The 20,179-nt window shown below is 41.9% G+C and overlaps 1 protein-coding gene across 10 annotated transcripts in view; it reads left to right on the top strand.

The window, feature by feature from the left end:
- The window catches only part of SMYD3 (SET and MYND domain containing 3), a 671,177-nt gene that overhangs the window by 516,833 nt on the left and 134,165 nt on the right, over positions 1-20,179 (top strand). For all 10 annotated transcript variants that reach the window (XM_023632604.2, XM_023632603.2, XM_070255580.1 and 7 more), the window contains 3 exons: positions 2,011-2,078; positions 3,641-3,743; positions 11,693-11,803. In XM_023632604.2, coding sequence (XP_023488372.1) covers positions 2,011-2,078; positions 3,641-3,743; positions 11,693-11,803 — 282 coding nt within the window. The remainder of the gene's footprint in view (positions 1-2,010; positions 2,079-3,640; positions 3,744-11,692; positions 11,804-20,179) is intronic.

Below are 20,179 nucleotides of genomic sequence, written 5' to 3'. Positions count from 1 at the left end.
CTTAATATGAAACAGATGCCCCTAAAGCAATGTGACTAGTCTGTGTTTAAAGTATGTGTATGTGCACCAGTGTATTTCCTGATTTGGAACTGCAGTTTTATCAGACTTTTAGAGGAAGAATTCCAAATCGTGATAAGTTGCACTGGATTTCATGTAAGAGCCCTTTGGAACATTGGAAGAGTCTCAAAGGACTGAACACTTTTTCATACTTTATGTCTTTTCATACAAACCTGATTTAGAGAAACTCATTGTCGCTGCTTTTTCCTTTACAGAAACTTCATAATAAGTCAGCATCCATTTGTAGTCACTGGTTCATCTGAAATCTGTAGTGGCTTCTTCTACTTTCTTTGTCATGAGCTTTGCTCTGTTTTGTCTTAAATTTTTATCTCCAGCCCTAACTGCTCCCCTGAACTCTGATTGCTCATTCTTAGTCTCTCCTTGGATGTCTAATAGGCCGTTTCAAATGTAACATAGCTAAAACAGAACCAGACTTCCTCCCACCTCCCTGCAGCCAAACCTGTTCCTTTTACAGTCTTTCTCATCTTAATTAATAAATGGCAACTATAATCTTCTTCTTGTTCAGGCCCAAAACTCGAGCATTATCCTTGACTCTCTTCATTGTCCGTAAGCAATCCATCAGTAAATCCTGTTGGCAGTACCACCCACTTCTCCCCATGTCCACTGCTACCAACATCCAGGCCACCATCATGTCTTGCCTGGGCTCTGACCATTTCGTCTACTTCCACCCTTATCTTTCTATAGCCCATTCTTTAACCAACAGCCAGAGTGATCCTTTCACAACAGAAGTCAGATCCATTCACTCCTTGGCTCAGAAGCAACCCAGTGACTTTGTCTCGTTCAGAATAAAATCCAGACATGGCTGTAAGTCCCTATATGATCTCTCTGATCTCATTTCTTACCCCTCTTTTTACCTGCTTTGGCTACACCATCCTTCTTGCTGTTACTCTTTGCCCAGGAATATTCCCATCTCTGGGCCTTTGCACTTGCTCTTTCTCCTGACATGAACCTTCATCACCTAGACATGCACGTGTTCACTTCCACAGTTCCTTCAGGTCTCTGCTTAAATGTCCTCTCATCCTAAAGAACTTTTCTGAGGACTTGTTCCTCTGTCCCTTTACTTTACCGTATTTCTTACTTAGCATTTATCTACATGTGACATTTTTCTGTCATTGTTTTTGTCTGTCTTCCCCACTAGAATTTAAGCTCCATGAAGGCAGGAGTTTTGCTTTTTTTCTTCCCTTCTCTATCCTCAACACCTGCCTGAGGCAGTGACGTGTGGCCAGGATCTAGATTTTTTAGTTCTGAGTCCAGTGCTCTTTCCAGATTCTGTGTGGCGTTCATAAGTGTTAAGTTCCTTGAGCACAGTGATTACATCTTTTATTTCTTTTGCCCCGTTCCTCCTAGGGTATAAGACTGTGTACTCAGTGCGGGGTTCCATGTGCCTATTAAATGCTGTGGCATGACTGAATGACTTCCTGTGCTTGTTGTGGTCTGTGGTCAACTTGGATCACAGATTCCCTCAGGGTGTACTTCACTCCTAGTAGGAATAAAAGACAGGCTGCTGTTACACTCATCAGATACACGGTGGCATTTGGAAACTGCAGGCAGTTTGAGTGAACAATCCGACACAATAGGAGTCTAGTTCTCAACAAATAGATTATTTATATTCTGAATTTTGAAAATTTCATATAACTGTGTCAGTTTAGGTGAGAGGGTTAGAGGGAAGGGCCCGGTGCTGGTTTAAGCCTGAGTTTTGTTTTTTCCTTTTTTGCAAGATGTTGGTATTTCTGCACTTAACCATCCAATGTTCTTAAGAAAATGTGTTCCAGATATGTTCTTCTGCAAATGAGACAGCATGTTTGGCTTGGATCTTTCCAGAGCAACTACTAAAGGGCCCCTGAATTTTATTTTGAAAATTTTTGTTCTCTTGCCTGTGAAGCGTTTTAGGTGACCCCGGTAATCCTGATTGTCTCTTCCTTGTTTTTACAGGTGATCTGCAACTCTTTCACCATCTGTAATGCAGAGATGCAGGAAGTCGGTGTTGGCCTATATCCTAGGTATGGTGGATGGTGTTTCATTTACTGCAAGAAACATCTTTAATTCCCACCCAGCTCCCCAGCCTTTTGGAGGTGGTTAGGCTGTTATGGCAGCTGGTTCAAGAGCCAAGCTTGAAACCTAATGAGAAAATGCAAAAAATGGAAAATGTTAAATTTGAAGAAAACAATTTTATAACCCCACATTATATGCTGTGGTATTAACAGAGGCAGACTTCAGGCCTAAATTCTTGTTCTCAGGAACTTTGGGGTAAAAAGTTGGATTGTGGGTGCTAATAAACCGTCAGGCTGAGACTTGCTTATCCCCTCACCCCTGCCCTGGTCTTATTCCCCAGCTCCTGGGCTGAAGCACGTGATTATTTCACCAGACTTGCTGTACTGAACCAGCTGGGTTCATTTTGTCTTTTGTCTTAGCATACTTGGAGCCCCACTGCTCTAGGAGGCAAGAAAACTTTCAGGGTTTGGCCCTCTGAAGTGCCCTGTCTATCACTGAGGTGACCTTTACGACTGGGCTACTGGACTGTCCTTCCACAGCACTCCAGACTCACTCCTAGTTTCATCTTATTTTCTTGCTGTTAGGGTCCAAATATAAATATAGTCTTTCTTAGAATGAACTGTGAATCTGAGAATTCAGCTTCTTTTCTTAGTTCTCACAAGTATAATGGACTACAAGTCTATCAATATTCAATAATGGGTATTGGTTCAGAGCTTAGGCTCTGAGTTCAGACAACCTGGTTCAAATTCAGTCACCACTTACTAGTTGTGTGTCCTTGGGCAAGTCATTTAACTTCTATGTATCAGTTTCTTCATCTGTAAGTATTCCTGCTAAGATTATTGTGATGATTGAATTTGATAAACATGCTCAAGTGCTAAGAAAGTGCTTTCTACATACTGAATGCTCACTTATAGTTATTCTAATTATTATCAGATATGGTGACAGCTTAAATGCATTCCCTTCCCAGATGGTAAAAAATGCATCTCCACAGTACTAAAATGTCAGGAGCATGGCCCAGAACTCGTGAGGATCTAGTTAGCAGGATAACTTCAGCTTTCTGTTGAAGAGGAAGTACTCCTAATTATTCTTCAGTGTAGCTGTGGATGTTCTAGCAGAGATGGCCGTTCCTCCAAAGGAGCTCAGCAAAGGAGATCCTGTGTGGGGAAGGTCAGTGGCATCTTGGCTGCAGACTGCTGCATCCCATCATCTCAGAGATTATTTCTTTGCAAGTCAGTTTTTTCCCATCTTCATGTTGGGTTCCCTTATTGGCTGGTTTCTAATGAGACGACTACCTCCCTACATCCATGCCCAAAAAGGACTCAGAAAAATGTTTTTATGAACAAACTTCCCTAATTAGCCTCCATCTTGGGGAGCATTTCACTTAAATAAAGTAGGCTAGTGACATTTCTGTGACTTCCCAGAGCACTCAATCCCTGGTGCACTGTCAACCTTACCTGTCCCCCTCCCCCCAAGCTAAAGTGTCTTTTGCCCAACATATTCGTTAAATTTAGATGCTTGACTCGAGCTGCCGAGCCATGATGGTCTCCCTCTTATATTTTGTTTCCTCCAGTATGTCTTTGCTCAATCACAGCTGTGACCCCAACTGTTCGATTGTGTTCAACGGGCCCCACCTCTTACTGCGTGCAGTCCGAGACATTGAGGCGGGAGAGGAGGTAAGGAACCTGTGTTTCCCACTGCCTGGCTTCCTTTTCCATCAAAGACCCTCTCAACGTGGCCCTTCCCTAAAACCAGTTGTGCCTGAGGGACAGCTTTTCATTGTCCTTCTGCCAAGGAGAAGATATATAATACCTCTGCCCAGTGACCAATTTACCCATCACTGCTCCTCCCAGATTATGGAGGGGCTAACTTTTGTTTTAGTCACCATTTTTGTGGATGATGACAGTTCCTATTGTATATGTATGAGAGAGAGATGTTTGTGTGACAGAGTGTGTGTGTTTGGTGCATATGACAGTTCAGCAACCTCTCACATCTCTGCAAGTGGTTATCCTTTTATGGGCAAGGAGGGCACCCCAGCTTGTGAGTGAGATCCCAAGGGCTTACTTATTCCAAAGGCCACTAGTCGAATTTTGAAGGTGACTTGTTTTTACCGTCATGTTAAGAGAGCAAACAAGTTTTACTCTTTCAGGTTGTCATTGGGCCATTCCAAACTGATCAGCATCTCTGGGTGATTGTCCAAAGATGCAAAGGGAATAGAGGACAGGAGTGTGACCTCCAGCGGTGAACTGGCTTTGACCCTGCCCGTTTTGCGGACTGCCAAGGCGGCCTCTTTTGATGAGGAACCTTCGCAGAGTTCTGAGGTCTCACGAGGCAGCTGCAGATGGGCTGCCCCAGGGCTGTGAACCTGAGCCTGCACAGCATTTGCACAATTACTACCCTGAATTCTGGGTCATAGATACTTATGCTTTTTAGAACCCAGTTTCCTTCTACCTTCCAGTTTGCTAAAGTGGATATTTATTGCAAGGAAAACAGAGTATCGTAAGCTTTTATTGTGTTTATGCAGCACTCAGCCAATAAAACCTAGACTCAGAGGTACCATATTTTATGTAGACAGGGATTCAGCTTTGATAAGACTCCCTCCAAACTGATTTTCAACTGAATAAGCTGTCTCTTATACAGCCACTTACTGAATTTCCAGTTTTTAGGACCAGTGTACCAAGTACACTGAGATATCTGTCAACAATATGGGGAGTTTAGATGTTCTTTGTATCTGGGGCCATATATGACTTCAAGGCAGGTAAGGAAGGGAACTACTATCCATTTGCAGCAACATTATTTTGGGGGCTGAGCGATGGCTGCTGCTGTTGGTGATGATGATGATGATGATGCTGCTGATGATGCTGTTGTTTTGCTAAATTAAAAGCAAACGTAAGAACTATTAGAAATGGTTGGAATTTTCAGAGACAACAGAGAAATTTCCGTAAGAAAATAGATATTTTCAATATGAAATATATATTCATATAACTCTTGTTTTCCAAGCTTGGCTGCGAATTATTATTCTTGGTTGATTTTCATTTAGTTGAAAAATGCCTGGTCTTTGGCGCTTGCTTCACTTTTTTCATGTCCCTTTCTTTCCATCTCTGGAGCAACAAGCAAGTCCATCCTCTTGCCTGACATAGAATAGTTCTGCTTAGCGTCAGGCCCTGCAGGCTCGGATGTGTTTCCCTGCGGTACTCATCAAAGCAACTTCGCATCAGAGAGAGGATTCTCCTCATGAGTCCTGCTTATATCAGCTTGTTCAGAAAATAACATTTCTTCCATATCATTATGCATGTCCTGATGGGTGATGCTGCGTCTGCTCAGTTGTCCTCCCTCTCTCTGCCCACCATTTCTACCCATCTTAACGCTGTGCACCCTTCAAGGCCCTCTCAAACACCATCTCTGCTAGAAAGCTTTTCCTTCCACATTAAAGGAACATCTTTGCCTCTGAGATATGCCTTGTAGTGGTTATTAATATTTCTTTGGTGTTATTCTGGCTCTTTTGGTGACCGTTCAGCTATGGCTTCTTGAGGACAGGAAATTGTGGCTTACTTCTGTATCTCCTCTAGTACCTAGTACTTTGCTTTGCCCCCAGGAGGCATTCAGTAACTCTTTGTTGAATCGACTTTCTGTTAAATTGAGCATACTGTAAAAACCAGCAGTGTTTCTCACTGAGGGCACTGTTGACATTCCAGATGGAAAGTCGTTCATGGTGAAGGACTATTGCATCATTGAAGAGGGTTGGTGTCCCTAGTGCCTGCTCAGTTAATGTCTGTAGCCTCTCCCAACACCTAAAATACGTCCTACACATTTAAAACTGGCCCCTTGGGGCAGAGGTAGGGGAGAGGGAGAACATGAGAAAAGACATTTTGAGGTTAAGAGGGGTGATCAAATTGGATAAGGAAGTAAATTTAGAAATTTTGGTAATTTCATACATCTTTACCTTTTGGCTTTATTGCTCATTAGGGCACTCCCCATTTTATATATGCTATTTGGGATGAAAGTGCCAGAATGTAGGCTCCATGAGGGCAGGCTGCATAGTGCCTATAACATAGAAGATCCTTGTTGAGTGAATGAATGAGGCTTGCTAAAGGCAAAACCAGAGGTGGAAGAGAATCTTAGAGCCACTTTGAAACTACCACTAATCCTCAGGTGTGTCCCAAGGGCCCCAGAAAGAAAGTAACATGAAAGCCAGTCCAGTGCCAATTCGAGATGGGAACATTTCAAACCTCAGACAAGGAGAGCTGGAAAATTACACAGGGTTCCACAATAACAGAAATCACCATGGACTTTTCTTACCCTTTGTTTCTCTCCACAGATCACTTTTGGACCATTTCCCTTCAAACCAGCACCATTTGTAACACTTTGCTATATAAGGATTTTTATTGTAATGCTGAGTTGTTGGGTCCTTTTTGGTTTTGGGTTTTTGTCTCCTCCTCCAACACCTCTTACAAGGAGATCTTTGTTTATGGCTTAAATCATGGCTCACATACTGGATTGCTGATGGCTTCCTCTTCAGGGTTATGTTAAGCTATGAAATACATATTATGGTCTGACAATCTTCCAAAACATGGATCAGGGAAGAAAGCTGGACAGTCTAGGCCACCCTGATGGGAATTCCTGGTTAGAAGAGTTATAGCTGTTATAGATGATGTCATTGTCTTGTAGCATTCTCTGGAGCCATGTCAATTGGGAGAAATGTGATCTGCATAAATTGAGCCTATCAGTATCCCTAATGGCAGTTTTAATGTAAAATGTTTTGGGGCTAGAAGAGTCTGTTTATTCTCAGTTATCTTTACTCATTTGCTAAGTCATTTAACAAATTCACTGCATGTTTACTGGGTGTCATGTACTGGGATGGGCATTGGGAATACAAAAGTGAGTAAGGCCCAGCCTCGCTTTCAGGAGTTCAAGATATAATTGGAGAAATGGACATAGAACAGAAAACAATAATAGAATATGAGAAGTACATTAGTATAGATGTGCATAGGGCTTTATAGGTGTTCAGAGCAGGGGTGCCCAAATGGAGGTAAGGGGCAGGGCTTGGGAGTGGTAAGGAAGGCTTCTGGAGAAGTGACTCCTAGACTCTTGAAGGATCCATAGGGTTAAAGTTGGTTAAGAGAGGGGAAGACATTCCAGACAAAGACACAGAAGTCAGAGACAGAATGGTGAGTTCAAGGAGCAGGAAGCAGTTCAAATCAATAGATTAAAGAATACACACATGACCAGCAGATGAAGGAACATGCAGGGACCAGACCGAGGAACCCAAGGGAGTTAAGGAACTCAGTTCATCTGAAGGTTCCATAACAGTGCCCAGTGTATAGGAGGCACTCAGTAAATATTTGTGAAAGGGAGGGGGCAGGCAGTGAGGTGTCACTGAAGAGTTTAAGCAAAGGATCTGCATGATCAGATTTTCTGTGTGTAGACGAAGTTGGGAATGAGGGTCAGGATGATGCAGTAATCCAGGCAAGCAGTAACAATGGTGGCCTGAAGACAGAGGAAATTCACATGGTGGCTCATGCTGGAGGATCTGAAGAATATAATATTTAGAAGCTAAAAATTGACTGGCTACAAGGGGGTGACAAGGAGAAGAGACAACAATAACACTCAGGTTTGACTTTAAAAAAAAGTTAAGATTTTTTTTCGGTGCAGAGCCAGTATTAGCAGAAAAATTTATAATTGTGACAATGTAATTCCAGAAATGAAAGCAAACTCTGATTTTAGTTTTTTATGGTCTTCTTATCCATTCAGATGTACGTAATGAAAAGATGGGCTTCATGGTAAAGAGGTTCATTTTGCCTTGAGATTTTCAAGTAAGCAACATATTCAACATCCAGCAAATATCTTTCACGATATTACTCTAATGTTGGAAATGATTTACTGCATTTTCCATAAGAGCTGTACTAAAATGGCAAAGCAATGGTCAGTAGCATTAATATTTTAATGTGATTTTGTTCTATGCCATTAAAGCAGCCACTGATCAATGGCAAAGTTTCATACATAAGTTCCCACTAAATGAGCCCTACATTTACTGAGTAGACTCTCCATTAAAACTGGTGAGTCAATGAGTCTTTAATAAAGGTTTTTATCTTTGGCTGATAAAAATGATTTAGCCTTCATTACTAGTTAGTTATCTGGCTATGTTTTTTTCCCAAAAAATATGAATAAAATTATTCTTGCCATTGAGACCTTCAGCTTTGATATGGTGTATTTTGTGAACTTCAGTGGCATGAAAGAGACACAGAGCGGGGCATGGGGCAGTCTTCACTGGAAGAGGTGTATTTGAGCCAAGCTTGAAGGATGGGAGAGCTCTGAATAAGCTGAGAGTGGAGGAAGGGGCATTGGCTATCCAAGGTAGTGATGTACGATACACGTTGGCATGGTGTGCATGGTTTAAGAGGTGTTGCAACGTGTATAATTGTGACAGACAGTAGGGAGCAGGAAGAGATGTTGAGACTAGAAAGGCAGACAGAAGATCAGTTGGAGAATGGAAGCCTTGTATGCCTTTATCCCATAGACAGTCAGCCCCCATCAGAAATCTTCGCGTAGAGAAATGACATGATCAGCTGAGAGTTTTAGGAAGATCTCTCTCAAAGTAGTTTAGAAGATGAAAAGGAAACTGAAGGCAGGAGGGAGGCCAGTGAGAAAGCCATTGCATAGTCCAGGTAGTAGTTACAGGACAGTGAGGGAGGCTAGAGAAGCTTATTTATTGCGGTTAAATCAAATCACTAGTCTTCTGTTGCCCCTTCGGTGCCTGGCATGATCACTGATGAGTTTTGGCCCTTGTAATAAAGTCTTCGGTTAGTCAAGCATGTTTCTCTGCTGTGGCAGACCCTGGATTTGTTGGCTTCACATAGCACATTGTAATCACCCAGAAACTACTGCTGATCCATCTGATCTGATTTGAGAGCTGGGGCTGGTGACTGAGAGCCATTGGGCTGAATCGAGAATTAGGGTCCTAGAGTTAACCCAAGAGGGCACACAGAGATCAGCTCATTTCACCATCTCACCTCATATAAGGAAACTGGGCCCTGAGAGCCTGATTGACAACAGATGTTAGCCCAGGGCCAAACTTCCTCAAAGAAAAAAAAAAGCTATTCTCCCCTACGGCCCCCCTCGAGGTATAAGAAGCAGCTGTTTTATTGTAAAAAGAGCATCAGACTTGAATCAAGAGATGTGGGTGCAAGTCCCAGATGGATTGCAGACCTTTGCTGATTCTCACTGTCTCCCGCTGCCTCGCTGGGTGACTGCCTAGCGCAGTAGATGTTCAAGAACGCCATTGCCTACATTTCTTAAGGCGGACGCAGTACTCTTGTTTCTGTGTATGGAGCAGCATGTTACAGGTGAGTAACACGTGAAGGGTCTGCAGAGAGCCAGCTGCCGGATCAGGATGTGGCTTCTGTCACCCTGGGGATGGCCATGGTAGATTAGACAGCACTGGCTGGCCAGACAGGCCTCCTTCCCCCGACTGCTTTAGTGAGGCCCTCCCGAAGCTGTGTTTTCTGTCAAAGATGATGGCCTTCTCCGCCCTACCGTGCTTTCAAACAAGTAAGATCATGCTTTGTAGACATCACATGCTTTAAGTCCAAGAAAAACCACATGGAGGTTTTGCTCTGGGGACTGTTTGTCGTCTCCTTTATAGACAGTCCTGCCTTCCTCTCCGACAGCATTCCCTTCTTCCGCCACCACACATACCCTCGGAATTACTTTCTACGTGTAAAAGTGAATAAAGCAGTAATTTACATTACAAGCTGACAGATGTTAGAGAAGAAGAACTAGAGGCGAGTGGGTGGGGAATTCGGAGCACTGGGGTGGGGTGGGAGTTGGGTTGTTATTTTGATTAGGGTGGTCAGGTTAGACCTCAGTAAGAAAGTGCGATTTGGTGGGAGCGCAGAAGAGAGGAGGTAGATCACCGTAGTAGTTCTGGGGAAGAGCAGAGGAAACAGCCAGTGCGTAGGCCTTGGGGTGGGAGTGCGCGTGGAGAAGAGGCAGGCTGGGCTGGCGAGAGCCAGGAGAAGGCAGGGAGAGGGGGAGAGGAGTTCGGAGAGGGGGCAGGGCTGGAGTATGTGAAGCCATTGTTGCTCCCACTCCTTGTCATGAAGAATGAGCTTATTATTATTGTTATTATTTTTCCCCTAATCCATTGCAGACTAATATTTTTGTAAAATTTAGTGAAAATGAATTACTAGAAAAGTGGAATTTAAAAAGTGTATAAAGTAAAAGCCCGATGTTTTATTATTAGAGTCACATAAGATTTCCCTTACCAAATTGCTATCCAAGTTTCTAAATGTTAACTTTGCGTTTCTTTACTCATTTCATCGTGGCCTAGCAACATCACAGACTAGCAACTCTCCAGGAACCACACTTTGAGTTGTTCTGTGGGAATCCATTGTAAGGACTTGGCCTTTACTCTAAGCAAAAGTGTTGGGGGGTGGCCTTTGGAGCATTTTGAACAGAGGAAAGATCTGCCCTGACTGTTTTTTAAGTAAGTCACTGCTGGAGGTTGGAGTGCAGGGGCCCAGGGGAGAAGCAGGGAGACCTGCATTTTACAGGCAAGAGATGATGGGGGCTCAGACCAGAGCGGTAGCATTGGAAAAAGTGCAAAGGAGTTGCTTCTGGATATTTTTTTAAGATTGAGCCCACAGAATTTCTTAGTGGATTGAATGGAGAATGTGAAAGAAAGAGAGAAGTCAGGAATAACTCCAAGATTTCTTCTTGGATAACACACAAGATGAATTACTGTGATCTGCGATTGGGAAGGCTCTAGCTGAGAGAGAGCAGGTCGGGGATCAGGAGCTCTGTTGTGTATTTTGGATTAGACTTTGAGTGCACAGGAGATCCAGTCAAGTGAAAAATGTTTTAAACATCATCATTTGCCTGAAGGCCTATGTCATGAAGTGGAATCTTAGAGCTAGAGAGAAACCCGAGGAGTCCCTCAAGTGTGCCCTCTCACCTATGACCTTTCGCCATCCAGGACAGGGCATAGTTACTGCATTTGAAAGGGTCCAAGGAAGTCCATGTAAAAGCCTCTGTCAGTGATTACATTCTGACATTAAATTCTCCCTATTTGGACATTATTCCACCTTTTAAAAAGAAATCTAGTCACAATTAAGAGAACTGTCTCCTAATTTCAAAGATCCCAAACTTGGTTGACCTTAAATGCTGTGAGGCAGCTATAGAATTGGTTAGGAGTTAAGAGCAATCTGGCTCTATCATCTGCCACCCATTTGATTGCCAGGATTAATTTGGGCACTCTGATTACCAATGGTTATGGAATTTATTGCCAAACGTTAGTAAGACCAAACATAGAAAAGCTCTTGATATTTTACTGTTCAGTGAATAAAAGGTAAGATGTAAAAATGTATAAAGGTCATGAGCCCAGTTCTTTAAAATAAATACATGATACACATGTGCTGACTGCATAACAAAGACAAGAAGGTGGTGCATTAAAAATGTTATTTGTGAGTATTTTGATAGAGGCACTGTAAGTAGTATCTTCTCTCTTACACTTCTTGGTGTATAATAAAAACATGTTCTACTTTAATAATTAGCAATAATGATAACCATTTGTTAAAGACAATGAGCACAGCAGTCATATGACTCCATTCCTCTCTGGCCTCCACAGCTTACCATCTGCTACCTGGACATGCTGATGACCAGCGAGGAGCGCCGGAAGCAGCTGAGGGACCAGTACTGCTTTGAATGTGACTGTTTCCGATGCCAAACCCAAGACAAGGTGTGTTGTGTGGAACCAGCTTGGAACATCTCCCAGGCAATAGCCCAATGATCTTTCAGAGAACTCTCCTTTTATTTCATTAACCCAAAAGTAAACAACCCTCTCTGCATAGTAGGAAACACAGGTAAATAAAGTGGTGCATTGTGCCACATACATTTTATTTCCTGGAACTTTTATCACCCACCAGACAATAAGAGGTTTAATCTCAGGTAAGGATCTGTGGAACTGGGAGTCTAGAGGGAAGGTAGGCATTAAACAGGCAGTGAAAAGGGTGTTGAAGGCAGAGTGCTATTAGAGCTGTCACAGGACGGTTGAGTTACATCATGACTGCAACAGCTCTTGCTCAGTAATAAACACACCAAGTTGTAGCTAGTTTTTTATGTCTTTAAAATTTATTCTCTGAGGCGTTTTGCTTCAGCACTTTATCAGATGGAGATCACTTATCTAGCAACTTTTACTCTTTGAGAAAGGAAGAAGAGCCAAAATAAATGCCATAAAGAGAAGGAATGAACTTTTCTCATATTACTCATATGCTCTCCTCACATTGAACCTGTTTACTTTTAGTTTTCACACCATCAGGTTATCTGATGAAATCTGACTTTTGTAGAGTGCTTTTCATTTGTTGGAATTCTTTTGTAATCATTATCTCATTTGAACTCAATAATTATAAAGGAAACGGAAGTGAGAAAGGTTCGGAGATGTGCCTCTAGGACAGAATGAAGGAAAAAGTGGCAGAACCAAGTCTCAAACCCAGCTGTTTTGATTAAATCTAGTGCTCTTTCAGCTATACCACAACTACCTGTGACTTCCAATGCCAGCATCAGTGGAGAGAGGTCGTTGGTTTCACTGCAGGAGCGAGGACCACGAGCTCATTCTAGTGATGCAGGAATCAGTGAAGATGATCAATTTTTTATTAAAAAGAACTTTTAGAAATAAGTGAACTAAATGGGAGAAGTTGGATCCACTGCTAATAGCTCCCCAATATTCAAGCCACGTTAGCGTTAGCCTTTTGCCACTCACAGGCATGCCAGGAGTCGTGGGGGATGCCCTGGGCTTTCTCCCCAGGCTGTAATCTGGAATGGCAGGCAAGCTAGCTTCCCACCAGCATCCTTGGTTGGGAATGGGAAAACTTTGGGATTTACTGCCTTTTACATGCCATCTATATGGCAGACCCACAAAAATGTCTTGAATAAGTGCTTATATTTTATTAAAATTGGGGTTATGATCACTTTCAGTTTATGTTTATAGTTGAAATCTGGCTAGAATAGTGTATTAGGAAAGAGTTTGGATACAAATAACAGATAACCCAATTAAAACTGGCTCTAGTAGGTGGGGTGTATTTGTCTCAAGAATCCTGGAGAAGCAGTCCAAGATGGGAGCAGCTGTTCGTAGATCTCATCACAGAATCCTTCTGTCTTCCTCCTGGGCCATCTCTGCTGTCCCCAGCCCCCAGTCCGTGTGTCCAAGCTCTAGACATTAAAAAGAAGGGGTAGTAGGGCAAGGAACAATGGGAAATCTTCCTAGGCGTTTCTACCTACATCTTATTGTTCAGAACTATGTCACATGACCACCTTTGGCTGTAAAAGAGGTGAGGAAACTGCACTTTAGCTTTTCAGCTTTTATACTAGAGGAAGACGAGGGTGAAGAAGGCTGTGAATGGCTTTTGGGTAGCCGACCTACAGTGTTTGCCATATCCATTGAGACCAATTTCTCTCCTCCCTTGAGCTAGAAGTTTGTTTAGTATTGTATTAGGATTCTCCAAAGAATGAGAACCAACAGGGTGTGTGTGTGTGTATATCTATATATATATAGAGAGAGAGAGAGAATATGAACGAGAAAGTGAGATTTATCATAAGGATTTGGCTCATGTGATTGTGGAGGCTAAGGCCTACGATCTGCAGTCAGTAAGCAGGAGATCCAAAAGAGCTAATAGTGTAGTTCCAGTCTGACCCAGGAAGAGCCAGTGTTTCAATTTGAATCTGAAGGTAGGAAAAAAATGATGGCCCAGCTTGAAAGCAGTCAGGCAGGAGTTGTTCCCTCTTACTCATGGTAAGGTCAGCCTTTTTGTTCTGTTCAGGCCTTCAGCTGATTGGGCGAGGCCCACCCACATTGAGGAGAGCAATCTGCTTTACTCAGTCTGCTGATTCAAATGTTAATCTTATCCCAAACACCTCACACACACCCCCAGAATAATGTTTAACCAGATGTCTGGGCACCAAGCGGCCCAGTCAAATTGACACTAACAGTAACCATCACAGATATTGTTAGAGATAGGCCAAATGGTATAATCAAAAAAGAGTACTCAATTACTCTGCTGGATTCTAGTCCATTCTGTATCTAATAAATTGAATAGTCTTTGGAAAGTCATTCAACTTCTCTGATTTGTTCTATCATCTGTAATACAAGGAACTGAAACAACTCAATAGCAAAAAAAAAAAAAAATACAATTTAAAAATGGACAGAGGAACTGGATAGACATTTTTCCAAAGAAGACATACAGACAGCTAATGTAGCTGCGACAGATATATGAAAAGGTGCTGATCACCACTAATCATCAGAAATGCAAATCAGAACCACCATGAGATATCACCTCACCTGTTGGAATGGCTGTTATCGAAAAGACAGACAGTAGGGGCTGGCCCTGTAGCTGAGTGGTTAAATTCTCACGCTCCACTTCAGTGGCCCAGGGTTTTGCCAGTTCAGATCCTGGGTGCAGACATGGCACCGCTCTTGAGGCAATGCTGACGTGGCGTCCCACATAGCACAACCAGAAGGACTTACAACTAAAATATACAGCTATGTAGTTGGAGGCTTTGGGCAGAAGAAGAAGAAGAGAAAAAAGAGGAAGATTGGCAACAGATGTTAGCTCAGGTGCCAATCTTAAAAATAAATAAATAAATAAAGAAGACAGAAAATAACAAGTGTTGGTGAGGATGTGGAGGAAAGGGAACCCCTGTGCACAGTTGGTGGGAATGTAAATTGGTGCAGCCACTATGGAAAACAGTATGGAGGTTCCTCAAAAAATTAAAAATAGAACTACCGTATGATCCAGCAATTCCACTTCTAGGTATCTATCCAAAGAACATGAAAACACTAATTTGAACAGATACCTGCACCCACATGTTCAGTGCAGCATTATTTACAATAGCCAAGACATGGAAGCAACTTAAGTGTCCATATTGATAGATGAACGGATGAAGAAGATGTCGTATATATTTTATATATATATATATATATATATATAAAATAGTATCTTTATCTATTTATATAATATAAATATATTATATATGTTATATATAATACAATATTATTCAGCCATAAAAAAGAAGGAAATCTTGCCATTTGCTATAACATGGATGGAGCTTGAGGACATTATGCTTAGTGAAATAAGTCAGACAGAGAAAGACAAATACTGTAGATAACACAAGGGCAATTAGACTAGGTGGTCTTAAGGCCCCTTCCAGCTCTATTATCCCATGTTTCCTAGTGGAAGTGAGTAGGGTATATATTTATATGAGAATATACACTTGATTTCAATTAGTTTGTCATTATATTTTTAAGTTTCTATTTGAGAATTTTGTTCTGTTTTGTGATATAAACATTCCTTCTGAAATCTCTATACTCTTGATTTGCTTTGAAAAAATAATACATAGGTAAATTCAGCTTAGTGTATTCCTCAAAGATCATAAATTCAAAATTACTTCAGTCAAAATTAAATTTACTTTAGTTCCTAGATTTAAAGTTTTCAAGATTATTTTTCTGCTTTTCTTGGAACCTAGAAAATTCATTTCAACAGGTTTCTGCATCAAGCACTATTTGTTATGTGCCTACATCAGCATGTTACTGGACTCGCCTGGGACCATGTTTTAGGAAGGCCAGCGGCCTTGTGATAGTGGATGTCATTTGCATGTGTGGAGTTAGTTGTCGTTTGTAATCAGCAGCAGCTTAATTTGTAGAAGAAATAAAACTTACCTTCTGACATACGTTTCAGGGTAATTTGGCTTCTCCTGTGACTTGCCCAGGACAGAATCAAGGCAATGGAAGCAGAACAGAACAAATGGAGTTGGTTGTGTCCATAAGTTTGTGGATGGCACGTAGCGTGCTTCCTTGGATGCCATGTGCTTTGTTGCAAAAAAGCTATTTTTACTTGCATGTCACTTTGTTTTTCATAAAGCCTGTTATGTTTGATCCTGTTTTTCAATGTACTAACTGCCCTATTGCCTCATTGTTAGATTGTTGAAATAGCTCCTGAGTGGTCACCTGGTCCTCAATTTCTTCCCGTCCATCCATCTTGTGCACTGGTTTAAGAGCAAGGTTTCTTAAAAACCACTGTTTCCATGTCATTGCTTTGCTCAGAACTTTTGAAGTATTTAGCATTATCTTTAGTGTTCAGGGTAAACTGCAAACTCTTAGCTTGGCCTTCGTTGTCCTCTGAAGTCATGATCCCAAGATCCAGCCTGCCTTTGTCTTTTGTCTTTTTTCTCATCTCTTCTCTTTTTCCACTTGTTTGATCTAATTATACCTTTTCCCTCACCCAAAAGATTCTGAAGTGGCTTACAGGCACACATGCACACGTATACACATGTAGATATAAATATATTCCTGTATATACACTACAACAGCAATAAATTTTTATTCATGTGTGAAATGAGTGATAATAAATAAGATGAAAGCAGGTTAGTACCCAGAGGGCATGCCATATGATCATGTACAGTGACAGGAAATAATCACAGATTGTCTCTAAATTTCCCAGCAGCCAAAGCTAAAAGACTAAGTTTAGTGTTTACAGTAGCCGTAAGAGTGAATGCACACTCAGTCCTTGGCCGAAGCACAGTGTTTCCCGTCACTGGGGCCTGAGGCGCTCCCGAGGGGCCCTGAGCCTGAGTGGTCAACATTCTTACAGACTTTCCACAATGACTTAAATGGCTGACTTTTACAGTAGCCCTCAATGTGGCTGATGGACATAATTTCATATTATAACTTAATAAAAGAAGCAACAAGAAGGATGAACAATTATGTAATCCAGGTTCTTCTCTCTCTGATGGTTTGCTGCATTCCAAGAATAAAATTTAGGCTATATAAGAGGAAAGTAAGGCTGCGTATCCTTCAGGTAATCCTTCATTCATGTTATTTCTTGCAAATAGTCTTCTACATTTTTTATTTTAATTTTTGTGAAAGTGATACATGTATATAGCTTGAAAAGTCAAGTACTCAAACCCAGTTGAAAACATGAGGTGCTCCCCCTCTCCTGCTGCTGCCTGAGACCTGCTCCCCAGAGACAGCCCCTTTCAGCTTCCGGCATTTGTTCCATGTTTCTAAAATGGAAGGTCCCTAGAATCACATCCTAGTGATGTTTTTTGCTGATTTAATGACTATTTTTTATTTCCAGGATTTCAAATTCACTTTTGTTTCAGATCTCCCAATTTATGTTTAGTTTCTATCAATTTCTGTTTCGTAAGTTACTCACTTCTAATGCATCCTGCTCTGTTATTTATCTTTGTGAGCATTCTGCTCATACTTTGTTTTGGTCTTGCTCAGTCAGTGCCGTAATTTATCTTCCTGGAGTGAAGTCATGTTCCGGTTGTGGATTTTTGTTGGTTATCTTCCTTAGCATTGCCTTTCGCTAAGTGTTGTGGGATTTTGTACAGCAGGCTCATTTCAGTGGAAAGGTTTTTGGTTTTGTTCCTTTCTCTCCTCCTGTGCTCATCTCCTCCATCTTGTAGCTGTGCACTGGCCTCTCCCACACTCCTCGGGCCCCAGTTGAGAACCAGGATTTAATGGCATTTGGAGCTGTTGCACCACAGTGAAGTGGAGGCTGTTGTGGCTCTGGGAATTAGTGATGGGCATCTTCGCTCTGTACCTGGTGGGACTCTCTCTGTGTCTTCCAGCCTTTTCATGCCCACAGCTTGCTATGATAGTTAGCCCAAGGGAACACGTCATCAGCCCTGTATTTTCAGCCTCTTTATAAACAAGGGAGCCTTATCTCAGTCCCGGGCTTTAGGCTTTAAAGCTGACTCTACTCACCTTTCTTTTTTTTTTTCTAAGTTTTTTTGTGTGTGTGAGGAAGATTGGCCCTGAGCTAACATCTGTTGCCAATCTTGCTCTTTTTTTTCTCCCCAAAGCCCCAGTAGATAGTTGTATACTAGTTGTAGGTCATTCTAGTTCTTCTATGTGGGATGCCACCACAGCATGGCTTAATGAGCGGTGTAGGTCCATGCCCAGGATCCAAATCAGCGAAGTCTGGGCTGCCAAAATGGAGTGCACAAACTTAATCACTCGGCCACAGGGCCAGCCCCTTTCTTATGTGAAGAATTTTTGTTCCCTTTTACGCATTGGAATTGAACTGGTGCCTGTCACTGCCCGCTTGCAGACCTGAGGCCCTATCTTCAGCTTTGCTGATTGCTTTGCATTTCTGTTCTATTTTGGGTCCAGGGAGATTTTTATGTTGTATTTGAATTAGCAAGCTAAGTTTGGTTTCTCTTTTTATGTTTTACTTATCATTGCTATGGGTTTGGAGTAGAGGGGAGCACTTTAAAGTCTGAACTTACAGCATCTTGATTGGAAGTCTGCAGTTTGCTTTTTAAGTACGTAGATAAGAATACAAGTCTTCGGAGGCAGAGGGAAATGTGAGGAGAAACAATGATCTAGTTCTCCTGAGTGCTTGCAAGTGTGTGTGCACCTTTAGCCAGTACCAGTCTGTCTGTGGGGCAGGGGTCTCTGTCTTCTTTCACCACAGGGCCTTCTGTGGAGAGAGAGTTGAGTAGAGTCATTCTGGAAATGTATCCATTCTGAAAACAGTTTAATAAATGGCTCTGTGGGAGGGAAAGCCCTAATAAGCTTGTCATTCTTTGATGCTAATTCTAAGTCCATTTCTTCTTCTTTTCTTTAGAAATAAAGCAGTGTTAATTATTGTCTTTGGTAATTATGTCAGCTTCGTTGCAGAGATCCTCTTGTGTAACATGGAATTACCTTTCTTTGGTCCCTTCTGGGGCTCTGCACAACGTCTGTGAGCTGTGGAGCCCTGAGGGAGCCCAGCATCCTCCGAAGAAACGACTTGTCTGGTGCTCCGCCTCAGCTCCTGCATGTGCTGCCCCTCAGCTGGGCTGTTACTACTCAACTGTGGGAACTGGGGAAAGAGGCAGGACTGAGCCAAAGGAAGAAACAAGGGTTTTCTCAAGAAGGAAAAAAGCAGTGCTAGGGTTAGAGCTGTATTCAAAGGAAAGGAGGGTTCTCTGCCCAAGGAAAAGTTTATGGTAACTTGAGTCTACTGGAAATATGAGCAGTTACTTAAAGGTCGTTAGTGAACCCAGGTTTTTTTCTGCTGCATTCCTCTATTTTGCTAAATTAAGTGTAAGCAGAAATGCCTTGTGGTAGATGATGAGCCCAACCAGCTCTGCATTGTTTTCTGTTTCAAGTTTTAACAATGTAAGCAGAATGTGTTTCCTGTATCTAAAGTTGTCATCATAACCAAGTTTACGTCATCTTCAGGAGCATTGGGCAGGGGATTGAAGAACTGCATGTGTGTATGTGAATGTGTGATGATTTTTTTTTTTAATGTAGTAAGCATGTTAATTTTTTTCTTGTTTTTAAATTGAGGTTATGATAGTTTACAACATTGTGAAATTTCAGTTGTACATTATTATTTGTCAGTCATCTTACAGGCGCGCCCGTTCACCCTTTGTGCCCACCTCCCACCCTCCTTCCCCCTGGTAACCACTCCAGTAGTTCTCTTTGTCCATGTGTTTGTTTATCTTCCACATATGAGTGGAACCATACAGTGTTTGTCTTTTTCTATCTGGCTTGTTTCACTTAACATGATACCCTCAAGGTCCTTCCATGTTGTTGTGAATGGGACGATTTTGTCTTTTTTATGGCTGATCAGTATTCCATTGTATATATACCACATCTTTATCCATTCACTAGTCGATGGGCACTTAGGTTGCTTTCATGTCTTGGCTATTGTGAATAATGCTGCAATGAACATAGGGGTGCATAAGTCTCTTTGAGTTGCTGATTTCAAGTTCTTTGGATAGATATGCAGTAGTGGGATGGCTGCGTCATATGGTATTTCTATTTGTAGGTTTTTGAGAAATCTCCATACTGTTTTCCATAGTGGCTGCACCAGTTTGCATTCCCACCAGTGGTATATGAGGGTTCCTTTTTCTCCACAACCTCTCAAACATTTGTTATTTTTTGTCTTGTTTGTTATAGCTATTCTAACGGGTGTCAGGTGATATTTTAGTGTAGTTTTGATTTGCATTTCCCTGATGATCAGTGATGATGAGCATCTTTTCATGTGCCTATTGGCTATCCATATTGTGAGATGAGTTTTTAAGTAGTTAAAACCTAACATTACCGCGTGTTACCTGTGTCTGC

This window comes from Equus caballus, chromosome 30 (assembly GCF_041296265.1).
Source record: "Equus caballus isolate H_3958 breed thoroughbred chromosome 30, TB-T2T, whole genome shotgun sequence".
Taxonomy (NCBI): domain Eukaryota; kingdom Metazoa; phylum Chordata; class Mammalia; order Perissodactyla; family Equidae; genus Equus; species Equus caballus.
Note: the sequence above shows the minus strand (reverse complement) of the source record. Positions and strands in the feature narration are given on the sequence as shown.